Source organism: Heterocephalus glaber, unplaced genomic scaffold, assembly GCF_053883595.1.
Source record: "Heterocephalus glaber isolate CG9 unplaced genomic scaffold, H.glaber_assembly_v1.0 deba00001673, whole genome shotgun sequence".
Classification (NCBI taxonomy): Eukaryota; Metazoa; Chordata; class Mammalia; order Rodentia; family Bathyergidae; genus Heterocephalus; species Heterocephalus glaber.
In genome coordinates, this window is record NW_028258410.1 from 25,077,131 (window position 1) to 25,100,855 (window position 23,725).

The 23,725-nt window shown below is 43.2% G+C and overlaps 1 protein-coding gene across 18 annotated transcripts in view; it reads left to right on the plus strand.

Annotated features, from left to right (window-relative positions):
* Ptprt (protein tyrosine phosphatase receptor type T) overlaps positions 1-23,725 on the plus strand; it is a 1,083,111-nt gene that overhangs the window by 784,976 nt on the left and 274,410 nt on the right. For all 18 annotated transcript variants that reach the window (XM_087197882.1, XM_087197888.1, XM_087197890.1 and 15 more), the window contains exons 10-11: positions 21,253-21,454; positions 22,806-22,908. In XM_087197882.1, the coding sequence (XP_087054008.1) occupies positions 21,253-21,454; positions 22,806-22,908 (305 nt within the window). The remainder of the gene's footprint in view (positions 1-21,252; positions 21,455-22,805; positions 22,909-23,725) is intronic.

The window sequence follows — 23,725 nt, forward strand, 5'->3', positions numbered from 1 at the left end:
AGCAACTCCCAAACAAGTCCAGTGGCCCCTCTCCACCATTCTTTGGACAGTTCAAACATTTCCCTGCGCCTGCATTTCCCTGGGTGGTTGCTTACCTGGTCCAAGTCTTACTGGCATTCATTTCATCCTGAATTTCATAAACAGCAGTGTGGCGTTAAGCAGGGTCACACGGCAGACCTACACCCTCACCTCCTGGCTGCTATGCTTCTGTACTTCCTTCTCCCTGCATGCGGTGTGACACTGCCCTGATCCACCCCACCCCACACCCCTGGGCTGTGGTCCAGGTCAGGTCTATTCTTTGAAAATCACAAAGCTCTATATACATGTTCATAATTTCTATAATTCCTTCTGCAAAATATTAGTGTCAACAGGTTTATTTAAAGTCTGAGACTGCTGCTACTGACCAGTGTTAGCATCAAAGCTGTTAGAAGCATCAGCTCAACAGACATGTCATTTGGGGACATGAGAAACAAAAAGGAGTGAATTCTATTCCTTCTGGAAGTTCCTGTCAATGACAGGATCCTGTCAGTTTACAAACGCAAATCTAAATATTTAGAAACCCTGAGCTCCTGCATAGAAACCAGAAATAAAAATGAATATTTATGAACTGATAGTTCAGTAACTTGGTTCTCAAAATGCTTCCTCAGGTGACACCTATAAGCCTGTCCCCTGTTTGGACAGAAACCAGAGTCCAGCCCAGAGGTACATCACTTTCATTAAGTCATTCATCTTCTCTGACCCTAGTTCTGTAGGGGTAAAATTATAAAGCTAATATTAATTGCATAGTGTTTACTCTGCAAATTAAGTAATGAAATGTATGCTGAGGATCCTAGCATAGCATCAGGCACACAGTAGGTGCTAATCAAATGCCTCTACCATATTTTCTGATTTGGCTGAGAGCTCTCTCATTTTATTCTGACTAGAATATGGTAGAAATGTCAGTGTTTTGTCATATTCCATTTCGATGCTGTCTTAGTCCATTTGGGCTGCTATGACAACATACCATAAACTCAGAGGCTTATAAGTAACAGAAATCTATTTCTGACAGTTCCGGAGTTTAGAAAGTCCAAAATCAGGACACCAACAGGGTCAGTGTCTAGTGAGGCCAGTTTCCTCACAGATGGCATCTTCTTCCTGTGTATGCACATGGTAGAAGGGACAAGGCCATTTTCTTAGGTCTCTTTTATAAGGGCAGGAGTTCCACTCACTCCATGAGGGCTCTACCCTCGTGTCCTTATCATTTCCTAAAGGCTATTATCTAACAGTATGAATTTAAGAGTTAGAATTCAACATGTGAATTCTGGGGAGACACAAACACTGAGGCCATTGCTGCCGTTCTCTAAATTAAACTAAGGACTTTTATCAAACTTGATCAAGCTTTGTCTTCCGTTTAAATTAGTCACCCTCCAACTCAGGACTTCCATTTCCTGACCAACTTTCTTGCTGCTCTTTCTTTCACTGTGCCTCTTTAATTGGAAACAGCTTCAAGGTCTGGAGGGTCTTCTCCTCTTGAATTTTCCTTCAGTATGTCTTTGATTGTTAAGCAAGGGAAGGGCATTTGGAGCCTCCCAGTGAAGGTTCTCTCAGTCATCTCCCTTACCCTTCCAGCTGTCTTAAGACTGGCTGCATCACAACCTCAGGAACAGGAAGATTTGCCAAAAATCTAGTGTCCTGGCCTCATTCTCTACCAGCTCACATAGAGACCCAGCCCCAGCCCACCTGTGACCCCGTCTTTCTAAGGGAATCCCCGTCCAGCCTCCAGGTTCACCTAAGCAGCTCCCCTGGATATAGGTGGTAATGACCCCCACGATGAAAGCACTGACTCTGGAGCTTACCAACCCGTGTAATTGAGACTTCTACCACACTTTTCCTCGAGTCAAGAGTCTGGGCTGGAACATTTGATGCACCGGTGGGATTTCAGCACTGAGGTGACAATTTGGGGATGGAAAGATATCCCTGGGCCTTGATGCTGAGGCTTACTCATTCACTCAACAAGTATTTATCGAGAGTCTCCTCTGTGTCCTACATGCTGGGATACTGCAAGGAACAGACAACATAGATTTTATTTGCATGTTGACATTGCTTAGAGTCTTGTTGGAGTGGCAGAGATTAATCACAGAAGCAAGAAAATAATTATGAAGTTGCATGTGTAATATGGGCTATGAAAACTTTTTCAAAGATAGCTCCTCCCAGGGGGGTGGAAGTAGAGTCACAATTGTTTTTTTCTCATGTATTCTCTGTGAGTGATGTTTTGGCTGCAGATGTTAAGACTACACTAGAAAGATGGTAGAAGAAGAATAAATGTGAGACAGAAGACCCTAAATCATAGATCACAAAGAAAATGTTGGCAAATGATGGCATCTGTTTTATGTCCTTATTCTCTCACCAATAAATGGTACAGATCCCAGACCCCTATCAGCCTATCTCCATCTCTGACTGAAAGCTCTGTTCACAGGGATTCTGCTCTGAACAATTCTAGAGGGCACAATCCCTATGGATACACCGTCAATCATGGTCCCCAGCATTGTGCAAAATGGTGGCTCTAGTTCTATAGGTGCCAATCACTGTGTGTGGGAGTCGGGCAGGGAAAGCTTGCCTGAGAAGTTTACAGTAGAGCTCAGAAACTGATGGAAGGGAAGGCATTAACAAAACCTAGAAAGGGCAGCAGAGCATGTTGTGTGGAAGGAAATATATGGCCACAATCCTATGGTGAGAGATGAAGGGTCTATGCGAGGTAGGGAGGTTAGTAGGACCCATATGCAAGGTCAAGGGGACCTGTGCTCAGCAAGACTAAGTGGGAGTGACAGCAACCAGGACAAGACCTTGCAAGATCTGCAGGCCACAGTGTAGGCTGTAGATGGTTGATTTACCCAAAGAGCAATGGAAAACCATTGGAGAACTTTAATGTTTTAACAACAAACAGAATAGCTTACATTTTTGTATGCTTAATATGTTCAGACACTGTTCTAAGAGTTTTACATATACTATCTCAGCTATTCCTTATTCTGATCATGAAGTTGGGACATTATTATCCCCACTTAACAGGTGAAGAAATTGAGGTACCAAGAAGGTAAGCACCTGGCCCAGAGTTCCACAACTAGTAAGTGGCCAAGCTCTTACTCACGGGAGGAAGCTGCATCCTGCATTTGAGAAGGGACCAGCATTATTAGTACACCAGGGAGAAGAAGCCTGGCCCATCTTGTTATAGGAATACTCAGCCCTTTGGCATGGACATGGCTGGACAGGGCAGTAGGCAGCCTAAGTGTACTTGTGGCCCAAGAGGAAAACTTGACACCTGGTACAGTTGCTGGGTCCTATTGCCCGCCCTTATCTGAACCTAATGCCTGAGGATTCTAACAAGGCAGAGAAATCCTTATCAGCTCACACAGCTGCTTCCTGGGCTGTTTCCCCCAGGGACTTACAAAACAGTGAAATGAAGGCATCGACATTCAGTTCCACTCCTTGGGCAAGCTGCACTCACTGCCTGGGGAGCACCAGGTGCCCACATGAAATAAAGTGGTTTAGAGTCTAAACTTTAAATGCATCCATGGCTTCTAGGAGGTGGGTTGCAGGTCTTGGGAGGAAGAAATGTGAACCATGAACACAGAATGAGGGCACTTGGAGGCAGCCACTGAGTAATGTTAGCTTTTCTGAGGAAAGATGAAGAAAAATATCGAAGATCCAAATGAGATGACTTTTTAGGTGAAAATTCTTCTTGAGGGAAGCAGAAGAACCCCAAAATATCTCAGATCAACTTTACAGAAAATCCTGGGCAATGGAAGAAAGACGATTTGGCATCATGGACAAGTAATTTGAAAGTCCATTATCTAGGTTTCTCTCTTTTTTCTCCATTCATTGTCTCTGTTCTTTGCTTCCTTTGGTTTGTCTGCCCCATCTTCCTTTCTACACACTAGCTAGTCTCTTTGATTCTGGGTTTCCTTGTCACCTACTCCAAAAGGTGTGTGTCTTCAGCCTGCAATAGGACTAACTGGTCCTCAGCATCTCTGGATCCACAAGCTCTAGTACCTCTTTCAGCTTAGTGCACTCTGTCTTCTTAGCAAATGAGCACCAGTGTGCAGATGGGCCCCTGGTGGCACTGACTGCATCTGTCATCCAGGGAGTGGGAAAGGCAGCTTTGAAACCAACAGGTTAGAGTGAAGAGGTCATTAAAACTCCCCAGGGACACCTATCTTTGAATGAAGGCAATACATCCATCCTCTTAGGATTTAATTTGTCAATTCCTGAAATTTTTCTTTGGAGACCAAATCTGGGCCCCTGGAGTGTTTGGCATTGGATGAAAGAGCCAGACTCTGTGAGGCAGTAACTGCTGGAGGATCCCCCTTTCATTGCCAAGCTCATACATATGTTAGGCGACTGTGGCAATGTGATGAGCCCCAGCACTGTCCCATCTGGGGCTAACAATGAACCCAGTAGGGCAGGGCTAAGGCAAGAAGCCAGTGTGAGCAAGTCTCCTCGGGAGTGTTTTTTAAAATTTATATTCAGAGTACTTCAAAGAATATTTCAATTTCTATTACTTCACAAGTGTCCTTCATGCAAATTTCAATATTTTTCAATGAAAGGACCTTCATCCAAACCAATGGAATGATTATTTCCATCTCCCACATGAAACACCCAGTGCATTTTCATTGCACACCTTTCACATCCTAAGGAAAGAGTTTCTGTGTTGCCTTCTTCATGTTTGGGGGATTTGTGAGCTTTGAGTCTTGCTAAGAGGCTAGAGTTCCAGATAGAGACCACATAAACAATCTACATTACTTTAAATATTGTCCCAGAAGTACACCTAGACTCTTTTTCTCCTACTAGAAAAGCAATGAGTTCCAAGATCTCAGGGTTTCTGAGCAGTTAACCTAGAGTCCACACCAATGAAAGTGCTAGGAACTCCTCTCTTTAGAGACCACTGCTTATGATAACTTTCAGTGTTTTCAGATCAAGCTCCACATACTGAGGTGCAGCTTGGGATTACCATGGTGGATGAGCAACTGGACTTGTGTTCATTTTTCCTTCCCAAGGTATTACTCAGGCCCCATGTTCTTCCTCTACTCAACCATCAAGGGCATCTACAGGATGCCTTGTAGGAAGTAGATGAGCCAGGTAGTTAGGCAAGGAGGCTGGGCTCTGCAGCATCCTCTAGACCCAGAGGATAGGCCCCATGTAACAACGTTTCCTCCCAGGTACCCAGGGTCCAGAGACTTAGTGGAGAAATCACAGGAAGTTATGGGCTTCTGTATCTCTGACCTGAGCTGGAGTGGTCACCTTTAGTATCACTAGGCACCTTTAAAGGGAAAGCGCTCAGCCCTTCCAACCAGTTTTGACCATGAAGTCTGTCCCAGTGCATGATGTCCGTGACCTACCTACCCATGGACCCGATCTACCCTGACTGGATTTCTGTATCTTACAAGAACTCACGAACGTCCATGTGAATTCATCCTTCTGCCATCCCAACTTCCATTTTTCTCTCCTGGAAAGCTGTTCTCTTAGATACCCACTTAAATAGCTCTTTCACCTCCAGGAAGTCCTTGCTCAAATCTCACTTTGTCAGTGAAACCTGTTTAGAGTCACGAACTGCGTCACTCTCCAGCATGCCTTACCCCTTGTCCTGCTCTGTTATTCATTTCCTTTCTTTTTGTTTACCAGAGCACTTGTCATCTGCCAAAATTTCAAATGAATGGCATTCTTATTCATATTAATTATATTTATTATAATTTTCTCCAATCTTCTCATCACTCTGGCAATTAGGGCTTAAACTGCAAGAGGCCAGGGATTTTTATTGGTTTTTCACTGGTGTATCCAAGTGCCTAAAAATGGCTTGTTTCCATTACTGCTCAGTAGATATTTATTGTTTGCTTAAATGCCCTTAAAGCTCTTTCTTATGTTGTAAATTTGGAACTGAACAACATTCTGGAGATCCTACTAAGTGCTGGGCATTTTTAAGGCCACCTATACACATGAATATATTTCAACATCACAAGGAACCACTTTTGATTTTGTTGTTCTTTTGTTTTTGATGATGGAAGTGAATCTTGTTGAAGGTTATCTAGGTGCTAAGCATCCTAGCCCAAAATAAGCCCAGGGCACCGAAGATCAAATCCATACTGCTAAGTGTTTTCCAATCCAAAAGCTCTCCCTTTGTTCTCCTTGAACATTTAGCGATACAATTCAATTCTATTTCTATTTGTAACCCCCTCCCAAAGAAAGATGGGGAGAGACTATAGCTATAAAGCACACAAGAATCCAAGAAGTGCACTTTACTGTGAGGCAAGGGAAAAAAAAGCAAAGACAAAATCCCAAGGCCATTTTCTTTTCAGGTTTGTAGTTTGCTTTCTCCCTACAGTGGGTGCCTAATGAGGCATGGCTCTGGAAGGCCAGGCAATCAGACTTCTCACTTTGCACTCACTTTGTGGGTTCCACTCTGCAATCCTTGGTTTAGGATACTAAGTTTACAGCCTTTGCAATGAGTTCTGCACACATCCACTGTGCAATCAGTGGAACTGCAGGGGGAGCTGAAAGTGGAACCCAGCCTTGTCTGACACCAACACACATGTTCTGAGGGCCCCTCCCAGACACAGATTTGCAGGATGCATAAGAGAGACAGAGGTTCCTGCCTCCAGTGCAGTCTGGTTAGTTCTTGGATGACCCGTGACACGGCTGCTTGGAGCATATCTCACTCAGGTAGGGCAGAAGGAAAAAGAAGACAGAGATTGAAGAGCTGTTGATGACAAGTTCAGTTGTTGATGACTGGGAGCCACCAGTGCAGAGGTGGAACCTATTGGCCAAAGGTAATGGCGTGGAATGAGAAGAGAAGCAAGCTCCAGAATCTCTCAGGAGCTAGGCCATCAGGGTCATGTCCATACAGTATAATAGCTTTTAGAGGGATGAGAACTACTTAGCCCACCCATAGCTACCTAATTCTGGAGGACAGAGGACAAGGAGGAAATGGAACATGTGGAAAGTATCTCTATAGAGATAACAAGTCTGGGCATCATCTGTCAGCTAGTGCACACTTAGGGGAAGGAAGAGAGGCCTAGTCTGGATATTAGGAAACCTGATCTGCCCCACAAGGTTACCCTTTGGCCCTTTGGCCTCAATTAGGCATCCAGTAAGGGAGAGAGAGAAGGGACTGAAGCTGTGGTCTAGAAGGTCCTATTTCCCTGTGCTGGGCCAGGTCCAGACTGAAGAATGGAGCCCCAAGACTACTCTATGAGGCATGTGGGAAGTCGCCTAGAGCAGGTGAAGCAAAGAAGGGGCCCCAAATCAATGGGAATGTATAAGAAGGGAAAGTACAGCTCTGATGTTAGCATCAGTGATACACTCAGCACCACTGGGTGCTTTCCTACAACAGCTGCTTCATTTAGTCTGCACATTACTGCTCATTTCACAGATGAGAACTAGAGGGTCAGATGTTACTGCTTGCTCTAAAACACAGACCATGCATTCTTAACAGGGGTGCTATCACCCCTAAGAGGTGAAAATTGATTGTTGGTGGGAGGAGTGAAAATATCTTCCTCTTCTTGTGTATATGCATGAGTACATAAACAGTTATCTAGAGTGTATATTGCCCATATTCAGATGCCTATATATGGATATACCCCATTCACTTTTATCCAGTTACACATAGGCTCCATACAAAGCTATCTAGATAGGCATAGAATCCATACACAACTATTCAAATATGCATAGAGTACACAAACACCTATCTAGATATGCAGAGTCCATATACAGGTATCCAAATATGTATAGAGCCCATGTACAGCTAAATAACCTATCTGTAGAATTAAAATTTCATGGGGCATAAAAAGAAAATAATTAGAGTATTTAGGAGATATTAATGGATAAAAAACACAAAGGCTGAGAAGCAGTGTTCTAAACTGGCACTGTCTAGCTGCTAGCTGCATATGGCTCCTGGGGACCCAAAGTGTGTTGATGTGGCTGGTTGGAATCAAGATATACAGGGAATGTAAAATACCAGATTCCAAACTCTTAGCAGGATCAACGGAATGTAAAGTATCGCCTCAAAAAATTTGTGTTTATTATGTGTTGCAATGATAACATAGCAGCTATCTTGGGTTAAATAAAATATATTACTAAAATTAATTTACCACCACTGTTTTTTTTTTCTATGTGGCTTCTAGAAAACATAAAATCACAAACATGGCTCACATTCTGTTTCTAGTGGGCAGTGCTGCTCTACATAACCCTCTGCTGAGAGGAAGCTAGAGAAAGTAACAAATCTTCCGACTCCCTCCATGTGTTGCTTTGTTATCCCATAGCTGCCTTGGAAAAGAGCCACTCCCTGTTGGCCTTAGGCTTGCCTCTCTGTGCAGTTGGTCTCTGAGTATCTTAATGGAGAAGCGCTCTCCAGCTGTGAGGTTCTGCTATGGACCCAGCTGTGAGCTTGGGGCCACTGCAGAGTAGAGGGGTGTGGTGTCCCCCCAAGCCCATTTCATCAGAAATGACAATACTTTCCATAGCAAAGTCCTGTGCTGTGTGTCTGCTTCTAGAGAAATACCACAGGGGCAAGGTAGAAAAAGAAGTCTTCTAACCTGATCTCTAACCTGAAACCAGCAGGATAGAGAGAATGTTAGATAAATGATTATTTTAACCACAAGAGGAGAAAAACAAAAGCTCTCATTTCTGCTGGGAAGGAGAAGATATATATCCCCCCAAACAGGCTTTTACAAAACCTTCCCACGATAAATGAGAACTAATAAAACATCTTACAAATGCTGCTCTGCTGGGTGGAATTGATGCTCAGATCTCCAATAGGCCCACCCTTTTATTCATTTCCTAATGCCTAATTTAGTGAGGGAGAAAATCAATTCTATTTTAATTTCATGAGAAAAATGCTGAATGAAAGAAAAGTGCAGTAAAGTGAATCTTCAGTCTCCAACCCCCCACTGACCTAAAATGTGTGATTATGTGATCAATGGATTTCTCCTCAGGAAGGCCATTTGAATCTGCCCCCTGCCTTTGCTTCTCACAAGGAGGTAGGAAGTTTCAAGTGGATCTGAGAAACCTTCTGGGTTGTTTGGGAAATTCAGTCCAACCTCAAGTGCCCTAATTTTGTCCACTCTCCAAATTCATTTCCAGTCACACTCCCCTTAATTCTGATCTCTTTATACCCACCTCTCTACCCAGGAGCTCTCCCTACTCCTCTGAACTCCTGGCGTATCTTCACAGTCCAGGATCCTTCAACAAACAGGTTCCCAGAGCAGAGTTTCTGGTCTCATAACCCCAGAAAGCAAGACTGTCCATTCTTCAAGATGGTAATAGAGGATGAAAGTTAAGCAGGTGGATTCTAGGTCTACAAAGCTTGGGCTGCAAGCCTGGGTTTGCCTATTACTAGCTGAAGAACTCTGGGAACTTATTTTCCCTACACCTTAGTTTCTTCATCTACAAAATGGGACTAGTAATAGTAGCAGACTAGTTAACTTAAGATGATCAAATGAATAATGTATGGAAAGTACTGGTAGAATGCCTTGCAAATAAGGAGTAATAACAAATGTTGACTTTTATTATTATGTTATTATAATTATTATAGTATTGTTATGATAGAGATGGTCCTGACTTCATAGTTCAACTTGTGATATTTTGACTTTATAATGGTGCAAAAGTTTATCCATATAAACATTCTGTTATTCCCTTTGAGTAAGAGTATTCAATAAGTTACATGAGATATTCAACATCATTATAAAATAAGCTTTTGATTATAATTTTGTCCATCAGTATGATATGTGTTCTGAGGATGTTTGAGGTAAACAAGTGTGATAAAATGTGATATTCAGTAGGTTAGGTACATCAAATGCATTGTAAATTTATATTTTCAACTAGCAATAGGCTCATCAGGCATAACCTCATCATAAGTTGAGAAGCATTTGTAATTGCTACAGAGACATTCGGAGCAAAGAGTTGAACCTTTGGCTTCTGACCTGGTATCTCCCTCTGTGATTCCATATTAGCCAGAGACTTTGCACATATTTGTTCCTCTTCTCTCTTTTAAAAGATGTTTATTTTCTAAATAATTTTAGACTTGTAAAAAGTTACAAAGTTAGTTTTTATATACCCATCGCCCAGATTCCTGTAATTGTACATCTTACATAACCACAGCACAGTAATTGAAAGTAGGAAATTAACACTAGTGAGTCTATAAACTACAACATGATGAGTTCTATAATCTACAGCCTTATTTGAATTCCACTTGTTTTTCTACCATGTCTTTTTTTGTAACCTAGCACCCTACATTGCACTTAGCAGTTATTGTTACTTAATCTCCTTTGATTGGGGACAGATCTTCAGTCCTTATCTTTTGTGACCTCAGCACTTTTGAAGAGTACTTGTTGGTTATTCGGTAGATTGCCCTTTAATGTAGGCTTCGCTAATATTTCCTCATTATTAGATTGAGATTATGCATTTTTGGCAAAAAAAAAATACCACCAAAATGATATCCCTTTCTATGAGCATGTTATCAGGAGGCATTTGAGGTCCACATTTCTCATTACTGGTGCTGTTAACTTTGATCATTTGAGAAGATAGCATGTATTTGTTGAGCATCTGCTATGTTTCCTTTCTGGGATACAAAAGAGAATAAAATCTCTTATCCATCAAGAAACTCTCAAGTCTAATGGACAAGAGTTGTTCTAGTTACTCTGGCTGGCTGACAACCCCAAAATTTAGTGGCATAAAACAACTTTATTATGCATATAGATTCTCTGGCTCAGAAACTTGAAATTGCATAGCAGCACTGGCTCATTTCAGCCCCAAGAAGTCTAGACTCTCAGCTGAGAAGAAACACATGGACAGGAATGATTGGACAGCTGAGAATTGGAGTCACCTGTTGGCTTCCTCATTGCTTGTCTAGGGCTAGAAGACAATGCAACTGGGGCTGTGGACTGGAGCATTAACACAGGAGACAATGGCCTCTCCATGTGCCCTGGACTCCCTCACACATGGTCATTCCAGGGAGCCAAACTTCTTGCAGGCAGCTATGACTCTGTAGATGTGAATGTTCCTGATAATGGGTCCGACCGAAGCTGCACTGCTTTTTACAGCCTAATGTTAAAAGTCACGTAACATCATTTCCTTCACATTCTGTTGCTCAAAGGAGACACCTGTTCTCTAAGTCACAAGATGGGGAAAATGATCACATAATCTCCACCTCTGATGGGAGGAGGTTGAAAGCTTCCATAGCTACTTTTAAAAATTACCCAAACTGGGTCTTTCTACTTACACAGGTTTGGAAACTCAGGTCCAAGAGGACAAGAGCTTTGGCAGCTTGGGGTTTACTAGTTACTATATACAGAATTATTGAACACCAGCTATGTTCTGGACAGTTGTGGACCCAGCTACTGGGGAATGCTTGCCGATCCCTCCCAGGGGAGGCAGATTCAGAGTCACCCTCCACAAAGCCTGTCCAAGTGGTTTGACTATTTCAGGCCCCCAGGGCGACTCCCCCACCTCTAGAAACTGGACACACAAGGATGTGACAGAAGGGCCAACAGTGAAGTGGCAAAGTAGGTGGAGAATGTTGGACTTTAGTATTAAAATGACTTCATTTCAAATCCCAACTGTACCACATCAGGATTTGTTACATCTTCATTCTTAATCCTCATTTATTCAGTAAACCTTATTGACTCTTACTCCATGCCAGGCTGGGTGATTGGCAGTTACTGCAATAAATAACCAGAACTCAGGCTCTGCCTCAATGAAAGAGCTTCCTAGGCTGTCTTTACCAGCCAGGCTGTTGGATATAGCTGTAAGTTTCCATAGGATTATTTAACTTCTCTCATATCCATGCCTAAAGCCAGTTGCAGAGGAATTGGTCATGCAATTTAGCAATTTAACTAGGTTAAACTTAGCAGAACAGAAATTACTTGAGTGAGAAGTTGGAAGGCAAGCCGTTTACATTCAGAAACCCAAAAAGTAGTGCTAGGGAGACTAAAAGCCACTGGGAATGTGGCTAGGTAGACTCATTAAGCAAGAAGGTTTCTATAAAAATAGTAAAATCATAGCACCCCGGACACCCCAGCATGAGATTAAAAGCTGAAAGGCAGTTTAAGCATCAGATTATTAAACTGCATTATGACAGTGTAGCAAGAAAGAACTTAGAGCCATCTGAGTGGGTGGTGGCCCTGTTATGGGACTATGACTGAAAGTGTAGGAATATGCCTCCAGTATGTGGCACGGGGGGAGGATTGCACTCACCTAAAGTCTGTCTGGGGGCTGGGGATGGGGGGTGGTTTCGGGAAGGGAGGTGGCACATGGTAAGCACATACACATTAATTCTTTTTATCATCACACTCTGGCAAGCCTCGCAGTTTAGGTAGCTGGTGAATACCAAAGATGGTTGAGCAGCTGGGATCCAAATTTGCTTAATCCTATTGTTTGATCTGAGGGCCACCAAGAAAGCAGCTGATGCCAGAGAACAGGGTATTGCTTACAATTTTTCAAAAACCATGTTAAGCAAACTAGCCAGCTTCCCTTCTGCAACACGTCTTTGATCCACAGCAGCCAAGAGAGTGCATATAGATGGGAAAAACTCCCTGCAGGGTGGCAGTGAACTGTCACAGAAGCAACCATGTACTGAGAAAGGGCAGCTCAGGCAGGCCTGGCATAGCTCCCAGAGCCATAGGAGCTATGGGCTGGGCCTCTAACCCTGGAGCTTAGCTTTAGGGACCACAGGAGCCTGGTGACCCTGTCCAAAGACTTTAATGCTCTAGGCAGCTGTTAGCAGATCAGTTTGGCCTGCAAAATTACAAACCAGAGACTCAGTCATCAGCTCTTGCTAAGTGGTAGATCTGGTTTCAGCCCAGGTTCTACAAGACTAAAGTCCAGCATTCTCTCTCCGTGTTAAGACTCACACTTTCCCTCCTGAGTGATACTAGCCCCAGAAGAGTGAAGGCTATAAAGACAGCTGCTCATCCTCCCAATGGTTCTGGCCTTAGAAGGTGCACCCCTTCAGGGCTGGTACCATGTGTTGGTTCCGTCTGATTTCTGCTTTTGAGGCCCTCATCCTTCAACAGCTAGGACCTAGCAGCTCTCAGACTCACTCCCTTCTCCTATCCCTTCAGTGTCTGATCCAACCTAAGCCTTCCTTATCATCTGTCCTTTGGATGAGAGCTAGACTTTCCAAAGGGGCCCCTGTATTGTTCCTCCAGTCAATCCAGGCCCCGGCCCCTTGCCTGAGAATGGGTTTATCCATATTCCATATACATGAGAATCGCCTGCAGACTCTGTTGAACACAAATGGTGGGGCTGACCTCAGACATTCTGATCAGATCTGGGCTAGGCCCATGAATCTTCATCTCTAACCAGCTCCCTGAAGATGTTGGTGCTGCCTTGTCTGCAGAGTATGATTTATTCTAAAACATAGTTACCCTGTATGTCTCTTGGTAACAGACTCTCCCCTTTCCTGGCCCTATATTACCCTCAGGATAAAAGCTATGCACTTGACTAGTCACCTAAAAGCTTCCATGATGTGACCCCACCAGGGATGCCAGGTACTTTTGCATAGTTTGTTGCGTGACAAAAATCCACATCAGCAAGAGGATGAAATCTATTCAATGCTAGAATGTGTCTGGTAGGAAGAATCTGACTAGGGTCTAAGAATCCGACTATGCACATATTTTTTCTCACAGTGGTACCCTCAGATCACTAAAATACATATAGAAAGCTGGGACTTAAGAGGGGACAGGTGCCTTTTTTCTGATTTGCCCAAAAATACTTCATAAACCAGCAGTGATCCTGCCCAAGCATCTTTTTCAGCCTCATCTTCCTTCACACTCCTCTGTCTCTCATCACTCCTTCCGGTTCCCTTTCACCTAGTTAGCACCTTTGCTCCACGTGGGGAAGGCTTCCTGGTCCTGCAGACTTAATTTGCTCTGGTATGTGCTCCCAAGAACCAGCTTCCCTTCCCCTTCCTTCAGAGTCCAAGCGGTAATTTGTGGATGTGTCATGCTGAGTTCCAGCCCCCGGCCCGTCACATGCTAGGCAAGAACTCACCACTGAGCCACATCGCCAGCCCAAGAGTAATCTCAGTGTTGCTTTGGCACTCCCTTCTGTGGGCCATAACGATCTTCTTCACTGGACTGAAAGTTTGTGAAGTCTCCCCAGTGACCAGCATACACCAAGCATATACTCAAGAGCTCACTGAACGTTTCTTGCCCAATCTGTTCTGCAGCTACAAAGATTAACACACAGATGCCAAACCCCAGGCTGCTGCTTCTTGCTATTTCTTAAACACTTTATTTTGAAGAAACTTCAAATTTACAGAGAAGTTGCAAGAAATAATGGAGGGAATTATTCTATGTCCAATACACAAAACTTTCCTTGACATTAATATCTTACCTAAAGTAGTATATTTATCAAAACTAAGAATTCACATCATTGTGTTATTATTGACTGGAATCCAGGATTTTTAGATTTCTTTCATTTTCCCACAGATATCATGTTTCTCATCCAGGTTCCCACAGAGTATTTTGTTGTCATGTTTCCCTATTTTCCAATCTGTGACCATTTCTGGATCTTTCCTTGTCTTTCTATGACCTTGACATTTTTAAGAGTACTGATCAGTACTCACCCTGGGTGTGTCTGATGTCTTCTCGTTAGTGTACATTCCTTGGTTATTGCATCTTACCTAGGGGACAAAATGTCTGTATGACTTGTCTCTAGTACCATTAAGGTTTCTCCAGCTTCTAGCTACTATTTTTCCTTTGCCGTGCCTCATTCCCTCAAAGTGAGCTGCTCTGTCCAGCACACATTCAGGAAGTGGGGAACCAGGTTCTATCTCCAGAAGGGAAGAATGTCAAAGAATTCTAATTTTACACTAAAACTACACAGTAACTAGTAAATTTGAAGACACTTGGAGACTGTGAAAATATTTCACTTTAGTTTCACCTCCTGATTTTAGCATTCATCAATGGATTTTGCCTGCAGCCCCAGCAGTGGGCGTTCCAGCAGTGATTTCCTAGTTCCCTCCAGCATGCACTGTAGGAAGCTTTCCTGGGCACATGCCATCTCTCAGAGTTCTGCTTCGTCTCCTTCATGCTCTGACTCCCAGCTTCACCATTCTTAGACCTGGCTGCCAGATGAATCTCCTGGATAGCTTTATAAATATATGGACACCCCAAACCTTATTACCAAAGAGATTGATGTAGTCTGGGTGGGCCCCAGGGGCTGGTATTTTTTTAAATATCCACTGAGTATTCCATGCTCAGCCAAGGCTGAGGACCAGTAACTGAACCCACCCCTCTTACAGCTTCCCTGGGAGGCTGTCCTCTCTCTCTGGCAAAATCATTTATCCTGGATCTGTGTCCCAAAGGGTGTTGACTCTCTGAACTATCTACCAATGCCTATTTGCCCCTAAAGTTAAGAACTGTATCCACTTTGTCTGCCTCTTCCTTCCCCATAGTCCAGCATAGAGTCTAGCAAGAAACGGGCCATGACCAATGGGGGACTGAGAGGACAGGTGAGTCTCCACAGAAGGAGAAGCAGTCACCAAATGCATGAAAATGTCAGGTCTCCACGCTCTGTCTCGGGCTTCCTACTCTGAGAAGAAGAAACAGAAGTGCAAGCATCAGGCATCATCACTTTTCTGCTCTTATAATAGTCCTCAGCTCTCTAGGAATAAAAGGCACCATGGCCAAGAAGTCAGCGGCACATGCACTGCAGACATCTGTGCCTCCTGCTGTTCTTCAGGGGGGATGTGTTTGTGTGGCATTTTTAAATTGTCAGGAAACCAAAGAGCCAAACCTGTGCTCTGTAATAAGAGAAAGTTACCCTGAGCTGTCTCTTCCTGCACTGTTTGCCTCCGCGGCAACCCAGAGGGCAAAGACCATGCCTGTGAACACTTTTACAATGGGTCAAACAAGGAGAAAATGTTTTCACCCATTGTTTTGAGCTTAAGGAAGAAAAGTGAACCTTTTCTTCAATGAGTGGGTCATGTTTGTCTATTTTATCCGTGGTCTTGTTAAAACTGTGGCCTATTGTTGAGATCTCCAGAGTCTGAGACAGATGCCGTTGGAGAAAAAAGGCAGGAGCAGGTGGGAGAGGTAATATAGGGTGGTGATGTTGTCATAGAGCTTAGGAGGAAGACAGAGTAGTAGTAAGAGAGAGGGGAGATAAGCTGCAAAAGATGCTTCTGGAGCATCAAGCTGTGGTTGGCTTGTCTTGACTCAGTCTACACTATCACCTCTGACAGCTGTGCTGTTATGGCTTTGTCAAACTGTAAAAAAAATTTTCTGCTTAATCATTGGTTTAATAGCACCTTGCCTGTCATCATGATATGCACATGAGCCTTGTGCTTTTAATCTGAACTCTATATAAATGTGTAATAAGAGCACATGGTTAGTTTAATAAAATCCTACTGGATTTGGTCAGTGTGGGTTCTTCATGAAGTTTTTCTGAATCTTCGATCAGACAGTGGTTCCATGGTCCTGGCAGGCCATTGCTGGGTTTGTGTTCTTTTCCAGGTAGTGACGCTGACATTCACATACCAGCTAAGGAATGGGACCATAGTGAAGCTGGGCAGTGGAGAACACTTCCTGTTCTGTGGGTCATCTTCCGTCTCTGCAGCAGCTGCCCGGTGTCACCATTTTCCCCTCTATTTTAAAACCACTATAAAAGTGTTCATAGGTATGGTCTTCAGCCTCTGGGTGGCCTTGGAGGTAAGCAGGGCAGAAAGAGACCAGCTTGGGGTCACCTCCTCCTGTTACAGAGCATAGGGTTGGCTCTTTGATTTCCTGACAAGTTAAAAACACTGCAGGATCATTTCCCTCGTGAAGAACAGCAAACTGACCTCATCCTAGATCACACTGTCACGGGGTCCTCTCTTGACTTGTTCCCTCACTTGAGGAACAAGAGAAACCCTAAAGACTGCATGCTGTGTTTTCAAGATTAAATGAGTTGATTTTTGTGTGAAGGCGCCCTCGTAATATCTGGAACAGAGTGTGCACTTCAGAATGGTGTTGCTGTCAGGAGTGATCTTCCAAACACGTTCTTGGGGCCTGCCCTTTCACTTCTCTTTGCTTTATCTCATTTCTTCCTTAACCTCCACGTGCCACCTCGCCCCCAAGACTGGAACCTTCCTGTCTGCTCTGCCTGAGCAAGACCGAGCCGGTCTCACCTCGGACCCTGCCCAGTTTCTGTAGCCCAGTACAGTTCAACCCAAGCATGTTCAATAGCCAAGTCTCCCTGCATTTCTTACTCCCTTTCTTCAGTCCAGGTGGAAGAGCAGCTTGTTCTTCTCATGCTGTCTCCTGATCCCTTGCAGCTGATCACTGGTACAGAAGCAAAAGTCAACTCACGTACCCCCTGGAGTCTTACTCCTGAACAAAGGGACCATCTTCCAGGAGTAAAGAAGCTGAGCGCCACTCTGCAACATACACTATATCCCAGAAACTGAAAGTAGAATTCATATTTTACCCCTGAAGAACTCAAGGCTCAGAAAGGTTAAAGAAGTTCCTGAGGCCACAGAGCTGGCTTGATCATTCATTTATGTGTGCAATGAGATGAAATGTTCAACAAAGACCAAAAAACCCTTGCCCCCTACAACGCAAAGTCAAGTATGGGAGTCGGTAAATTTTTTCTGCAAAGAGCCAGAAAGTAAATATATTCAGTTTTGTGAGCTGTGGAGTCTGTGTCTCAACTGTTTAATTCTACGGTTGTTGTGTGAAAGCAGCCAGAGACAATACACAAACAAACGGGGTGAGTGGGTTCCAGTGAAACCTAATTTACAAAAAAGGGTGATGGGCCCCCTTTGGTTTGTAGGCCATATTTTGTAAACCTCTGGACTGGTAGCAAAGGGACTTGTTGATGTAATAATCAATTGGTTAAATGTAGAGTTAATGGAACAAAGGAGATATATATGACTCTCAGCACATAAAGTAGGACTTGGGAGTCATGGAAGGCGCTCATGAATTGTGTCCTTTTAAAGGAACCCTAAGGATGAGAAGGACAGATTAACTTGTGCAAAGATACTGTGACCAGAAGGACCATGGTTTTTTTCAAGTACTGAAATGTGCTTTGGGAGGGGCAGTGGGCAAAAGGAAGAGCAGGAGAAGCCAGCTTACTCAGGGAGTTGCTTAAGAGCGAAGTCTTAATGCCAAGAGCCGAGGTAGACCATTGTTCTGACCACATCAATGGACTTCTGTTGGGAAGTCATCACTCTAGTTTCTAGCTAGGGGGTCCCACTGTCATCCACCACAGAAAAAGGGAAATACGATTTTGTAGCCAGGGCCCCTCCCTGGAGCCTTGAGCTGATATGCAGCTCAGCACCCTTTCCTTCATAAACACTATTTTATGTTTGCTATCCCAACAAATCTTCATTTTCCTCTACTTCCAGATGAGCATTCAAATTGCATTATGCATTTCCAGCCACAGCTCCATCCCATTCCATTCTTCTCACCTTTTTTCTTTCCTTCCCCAGCCTGATCTCCCACTAACTTCGTAAAACTTGCAAGTTAAATTTTTCAAAGACTGTTTCTGACAAAGCAGTGGGAATTAGATTTGGTGGAGCCCTTCATAAAAAATTGAAGACATGCTATATTAACATACATTGATTTATTCATAGTGTTTCATTACAAGTAAGTGAGGATCCTGTAATACCAGGAAAGGTTAGGAGAGCAGGGGAGCGAGGTATATTATATTGACAGCTCCGTGGAAATTGTGTCGCTTTTGGATTGAATTTGGAACACAGGGAAGCCACTGGCTAGTAAATAAGGCATGAGTTTTACCTCCCAGTGTTTGTATATCAATGCAGGTGCCACCAGCCCAGGCAGGAAGACTAGAACAGAATTTTGAGAGAATGTGAAGGCACACACTCTCCGCTGGTGTGTGTGGGTTATTCGCCACAGATATAGCTCTAAGCATCTCCCCTCTTCTGTCGCTAGGGAATCTGGGAGCCAGTGAAACAACTGCCTCTCCTGCTGTCCAATCTGCAGTCCTCCTGGGCGCTTCTGTTTAAACCTTTTCTCACCTCAGGCCTTTGCCCATGCAGTTCCTTCTACCTGGAATAAAACTCTTTTCCTCTGCTCAGACTCTGCAAACACTGGTTCTGTTCTCTCCTGAGATAATTCCCCAAGCACTTTGTCTTAGTCTGGCACTGCTCAGATGCAGACCCTAAGATAAGGATTTGAAGCCAAGCCACCAGCCACCTGCACAGTAGATGCCCGTGCTCCGGCTATACTTGCAAAAATTCTAAGTTCCTCAGCTCCCTGTGCTTCTCCTCCTGGGCTCACTGTGCTCCCAGCCACATCTAGCCTCTATCATCAAGCATCTGACATCAGTTGCTACACCACTGCTCCTTAATACAGGAGAAAGAAATCTTTTCTTTCTCCAAAACATTTGATGCCATTGCCAGAAATAGGAAGTTATTTATTTTTAAAGTGAATTTTGTGTATTCCCTTTCCACCTGGATTTGGTCATGCTGTAAGTGTGAGCATTCTTGACGGGAGATAAATGCTGTGAACTGTATGTTTAGTTGGGTTCCCTGCCTCTAGAATGAAAACCATTAGAAGATGGGGCTTTAATCATTTAAGCCCTCCTAGTGGCCCACAGTTCAGAGCCTGGAATCCAGGAATACTCAGGAAATGTTTGTGAAGGAGCAGAGGAGTGGATGAGTAAATGTATTCGTTAATTCCTGGACCATGTCCGTAGGACAGGACAGGCATTGTGGTATAGAATGATGACCACAGGCTGGAGTTGAGGCCCATGTGTAGTCCAGTGCCAGCAATGGATTCTCGAGTAAGTATGAGATTACATGGTTTACAGCTGCAATGACAAGGTGAGCCAGTCTCACAAACGTGTGGAAAAAGCCAGACGCAAAAGCATATATACTATAGGGTACTGTTTATGTAAAGTTCAAAACTGTGCAAAACTAGCCCATGCTCTTAGAAGTCAGATAGAGGTGTCTCTTGCTGGAATACAGAAGACCGAACTGGAAGAAGGCATGAGATGAAAGACTTGTGTCTGGGTTCTGTTTCTTGATTGTATGACTGTCTGGTTTGCAAAACCTCATTCATCTGTATAGTATACTGTGTGCCCTATAGTTTAATAAAATATTTTAAGGGAACAAAACTTTGTGTCATTTAGACATGTATATTCCAAGTGTGATCAGTGGAGGCCAGCACCACACTATCAACTGTTCATTCGTTTTGTGGTGCTATAAATGTAGAAATTGAGTGAGCACTTCAAAACTTCTATACCTTGACATTTTTCTGACCCCCTCCTGTGTGATCAGTGAATACGAGACATAAAATATTGCACAGTGTAGACCAGTTTCTTTTCTGCAGTGTAGACCACTTTGGTTATTGCCAGACTCATAGGATAAGTCATATGGGGAAGATCTTATTATTGATCTGCAGTGGTTTGGAAAATAAAACAAAAAAAGGTCTTCACTGTAAATAGGTTGAAAAGTGCTGATTTAATATAAGCTATTTCCAGTTGAGCTTCAGTTTGCTCATCATTAAAATGAGAATAACTATCCCGATTCCCCCCAAGGCAAGGGAGAATACCAACAAAATAAGGCATTAGAAAACAACAGAATGAAATGCTATCCGTGTAGAGGCTAGGACCCATGATCTGTATTTTTAGCAAGACTTCTAAACAATTCTTTTCATGCTGCTACACTTCAGTGTTGTTCTACAGCTATACTGTCCAAGTAACTGTCCACTAGTCACACAAGCCTACTGCACTTTTGAAATGTGACTAGTCTGAACTGAAATATACTGTAAGAGTAAATGCATACCAGATCTCAAAGATGTAATATGAATTACAGAATTTCAGCTATCTCATTAAGGATCACAGGTTGAAATGATAATCTTTTGGGGGGAAGAGTACCGGGCACCAAACTCAGGACCTTGCACTTGTGAGGCAGGCAACAGAACCACTGAACTAAATCCCCTGCCATGAAATGATAATCTTATGAATATATTGGACTGAACAAGATGTTATTAAAACTAATTTCACTTCCCTACTTTCTTATTATGACTATTAGCAAGTTTAAAATGACTTATGTGGCTTCCATCCTATTTCTGTGGGACAGGGATGACCTAGAATGACAGCAGTGGACCTGCAGAGGCTGGGCTGATCTATAAGGTGAACAACAGCAGGTGGCAATGCAGAACTCACTGACCGACCTAGCTTACCTGTCCTCTCCCGTCCTCCCGTGACGTCCTCTCAGATGAGCTCCATTCAGCCCCCTGAAGGGGGCACTTATGTGTTTGTTGCTTTGTCCTGCAGATCAACTACAAGGCTGTTGGCTCCCTGGACCCAAGTGCTGACCTGTCCAGCCAGAGGGGGAAGGTGTTCAAGCTCCGGAATGAAACTCACCACCTTTTTGTGGGTCTGTATCCAGGGACCACCTATTCCTTCACCATCAAGGCCAGCACAGCCAAGGGCTTTGGGTCCCCAGTTACCACTCGGATTGCTACCAAAATTTCAGGTATCCCTTTTTTTCAGGTTTTATTCTTTATTTGTACATATTTGCATTACATAATGAATACATTCCTTGTTGGGAGTTGATACATGTACATAACACTAAAAGGGAAAAGGGGGAAAGGCTATCTTTTCCTACCACGCCTGGTTTTCCTGAGAGAGAAAAGAAGCAGAGCCAATTGTCTCTGCGGGGTATTGGAACAATTAGGATGATGCAGTCCCTTGTGGTTACTTTTGTAATCTCATGAAGAAACCAATCAATAGACTTCCTAAAGTGTAAAACTTATATTAATTAGGTGGCAATTCACCAAATAACTTGCCACAGGGCTGCATTACATACATACATAGAGAGAGAGAGCATAAAATTGGTTTGTAATTGGATTTTCAGAAATATTCTTCTTGCCAATGTACGATACAGCACAGATTCTCATGAAGTTTTCTGATGAATGAATGAATGGCTGTGACCAAACCACAGTGACCCAAGATTGGCAACTACCAGTCCTACTGGGGCTCCCTTCTTACCAACTAGACAGCATCAGCGCAGAATTAACGTAGAATGCTTTATTACAACTTTCATTTTTAGAATATCTATGAAATTCTGGTCTACATACATACATATTTTGCATGGGGTTTTGTAAAAGCCATGATTTTTTGTTTTGTAGTTTAATGTTTTCTCTTACCCTTATCCGTAAGCATTTCCCATGTTGCTACACCACTTTCATTATATGGTTCTGTCAAGTGGATGGACGTAATTTAATTAAATATTCCCCTGTGGTTGGATACATTTGGTGCTTCCATGTTTTTATAAAATAACACTTCAATAAACATCTTACAAAATACAAGTTTAATTCGTTGGTTTGCATTGTAACTTTTGGATTAAATTCAGAAATTGAAAAACTGAATTAAAAGGGATGTGGGTTTTAATGGCTCTTAATACAGATGGTAATTTACCTTTTCAAAGATTCGATTTAGTCACACTCCTATTGGGGGGAGAGGGTCTCATGGAAAAAAAGGTAGGGGGAACTAATTCATTATTGCTTTAATTTGCATTCAAATGTGTTTAACAAGGTTGACTCTGCTTTCACATCTTTATTACATTCTTATATTTCTTACATGTATCTTTATTCCCTGTGGAACTTTTGATTGCGTGTGGATTCTTGGCCATACCATGGTCACCCTTCTCCAGACTACTGTACCTTACAGGTTGGAAGTCTGGGCCTCCTTTTCTGAAAGCCTCTGATAACTTGTCATTAGCACCTATTCCCTTCTAGTCATCTGTAATATCTTTAAGTATGGAGGTGGCAAGCAAGGTTGGGGACTGGTGCTGAGCTCACCTCCAATCTCTGTTCCCTGCCCAGCTCCTTCGATGCCTGAATATGATACAGACACCCCACTGAATGAAACGGACACAACCATCACAGTGATGCTGAAACCAGCCCAGTCCAGGGGAGCTCCTGTCAGGTGAGGAGTTTGCAGCTTTCTTTGTCTGTACCATACATACCTCCAGGGGAATCATGTGATTGGCAATGTGCATGAGTACAATGGGACCAGGAGTAAAAATACCTGGAAGGAACAGGGTCAGCAGTCCCAAGCCCAATTCAGAAGGAGTATCAAAGCCAGGGTCCTCTCACCCTCCAACAGAGTATTCACAAGAATCATGCTGATAGGAACCTGAGATGGTCAAGGAAGAGAGTTTTCTGGAACACAACCCTGGTAAATTTAGTTAATGGAGTTGGAAAACTGGACACAATCCCTTGGGAAAATTACCTTACTGCCAGTAACAGACAGACAGATTTACTAAATTCTCAAAAGAACTTATTGAGAGATTATGAATGGGAAGAGTTATGGGTGGGAAGGGGATCTTGTCTAGCCTAGGGCTATGGAGTGTGAGAATCCCACAGGGGCCTTGCTGGTAAGGTCACCTGCTGATTTTAACAAGAGGCTATGGGAGGTCAGAAGCCTATGGTTGTTAGAGGCAGCAAAAGCAACACAGTAGCTCAGTGTATGTCCGTGATTATTAGGTCAGAAGGCATCTCTTTTAATCGAGCACACTTTGCACAACAGCAACAATGTGAACTGCTGATTTTGCCCAGAACTCCAGAAAGCAAGACCCCAGGTCATAGAAATGAGGCAAAATATGGACTGGAATAGCTTTCCATGCCCTATTCTTAACTCATAATCTATTCAATGCACACTTGTTGAGTTAAGGTATAGTACAGAGTTAAAAAATGGTTCATTCAACACAAATATTTTTAAGTATCCACTCTGTTTTAGCCAC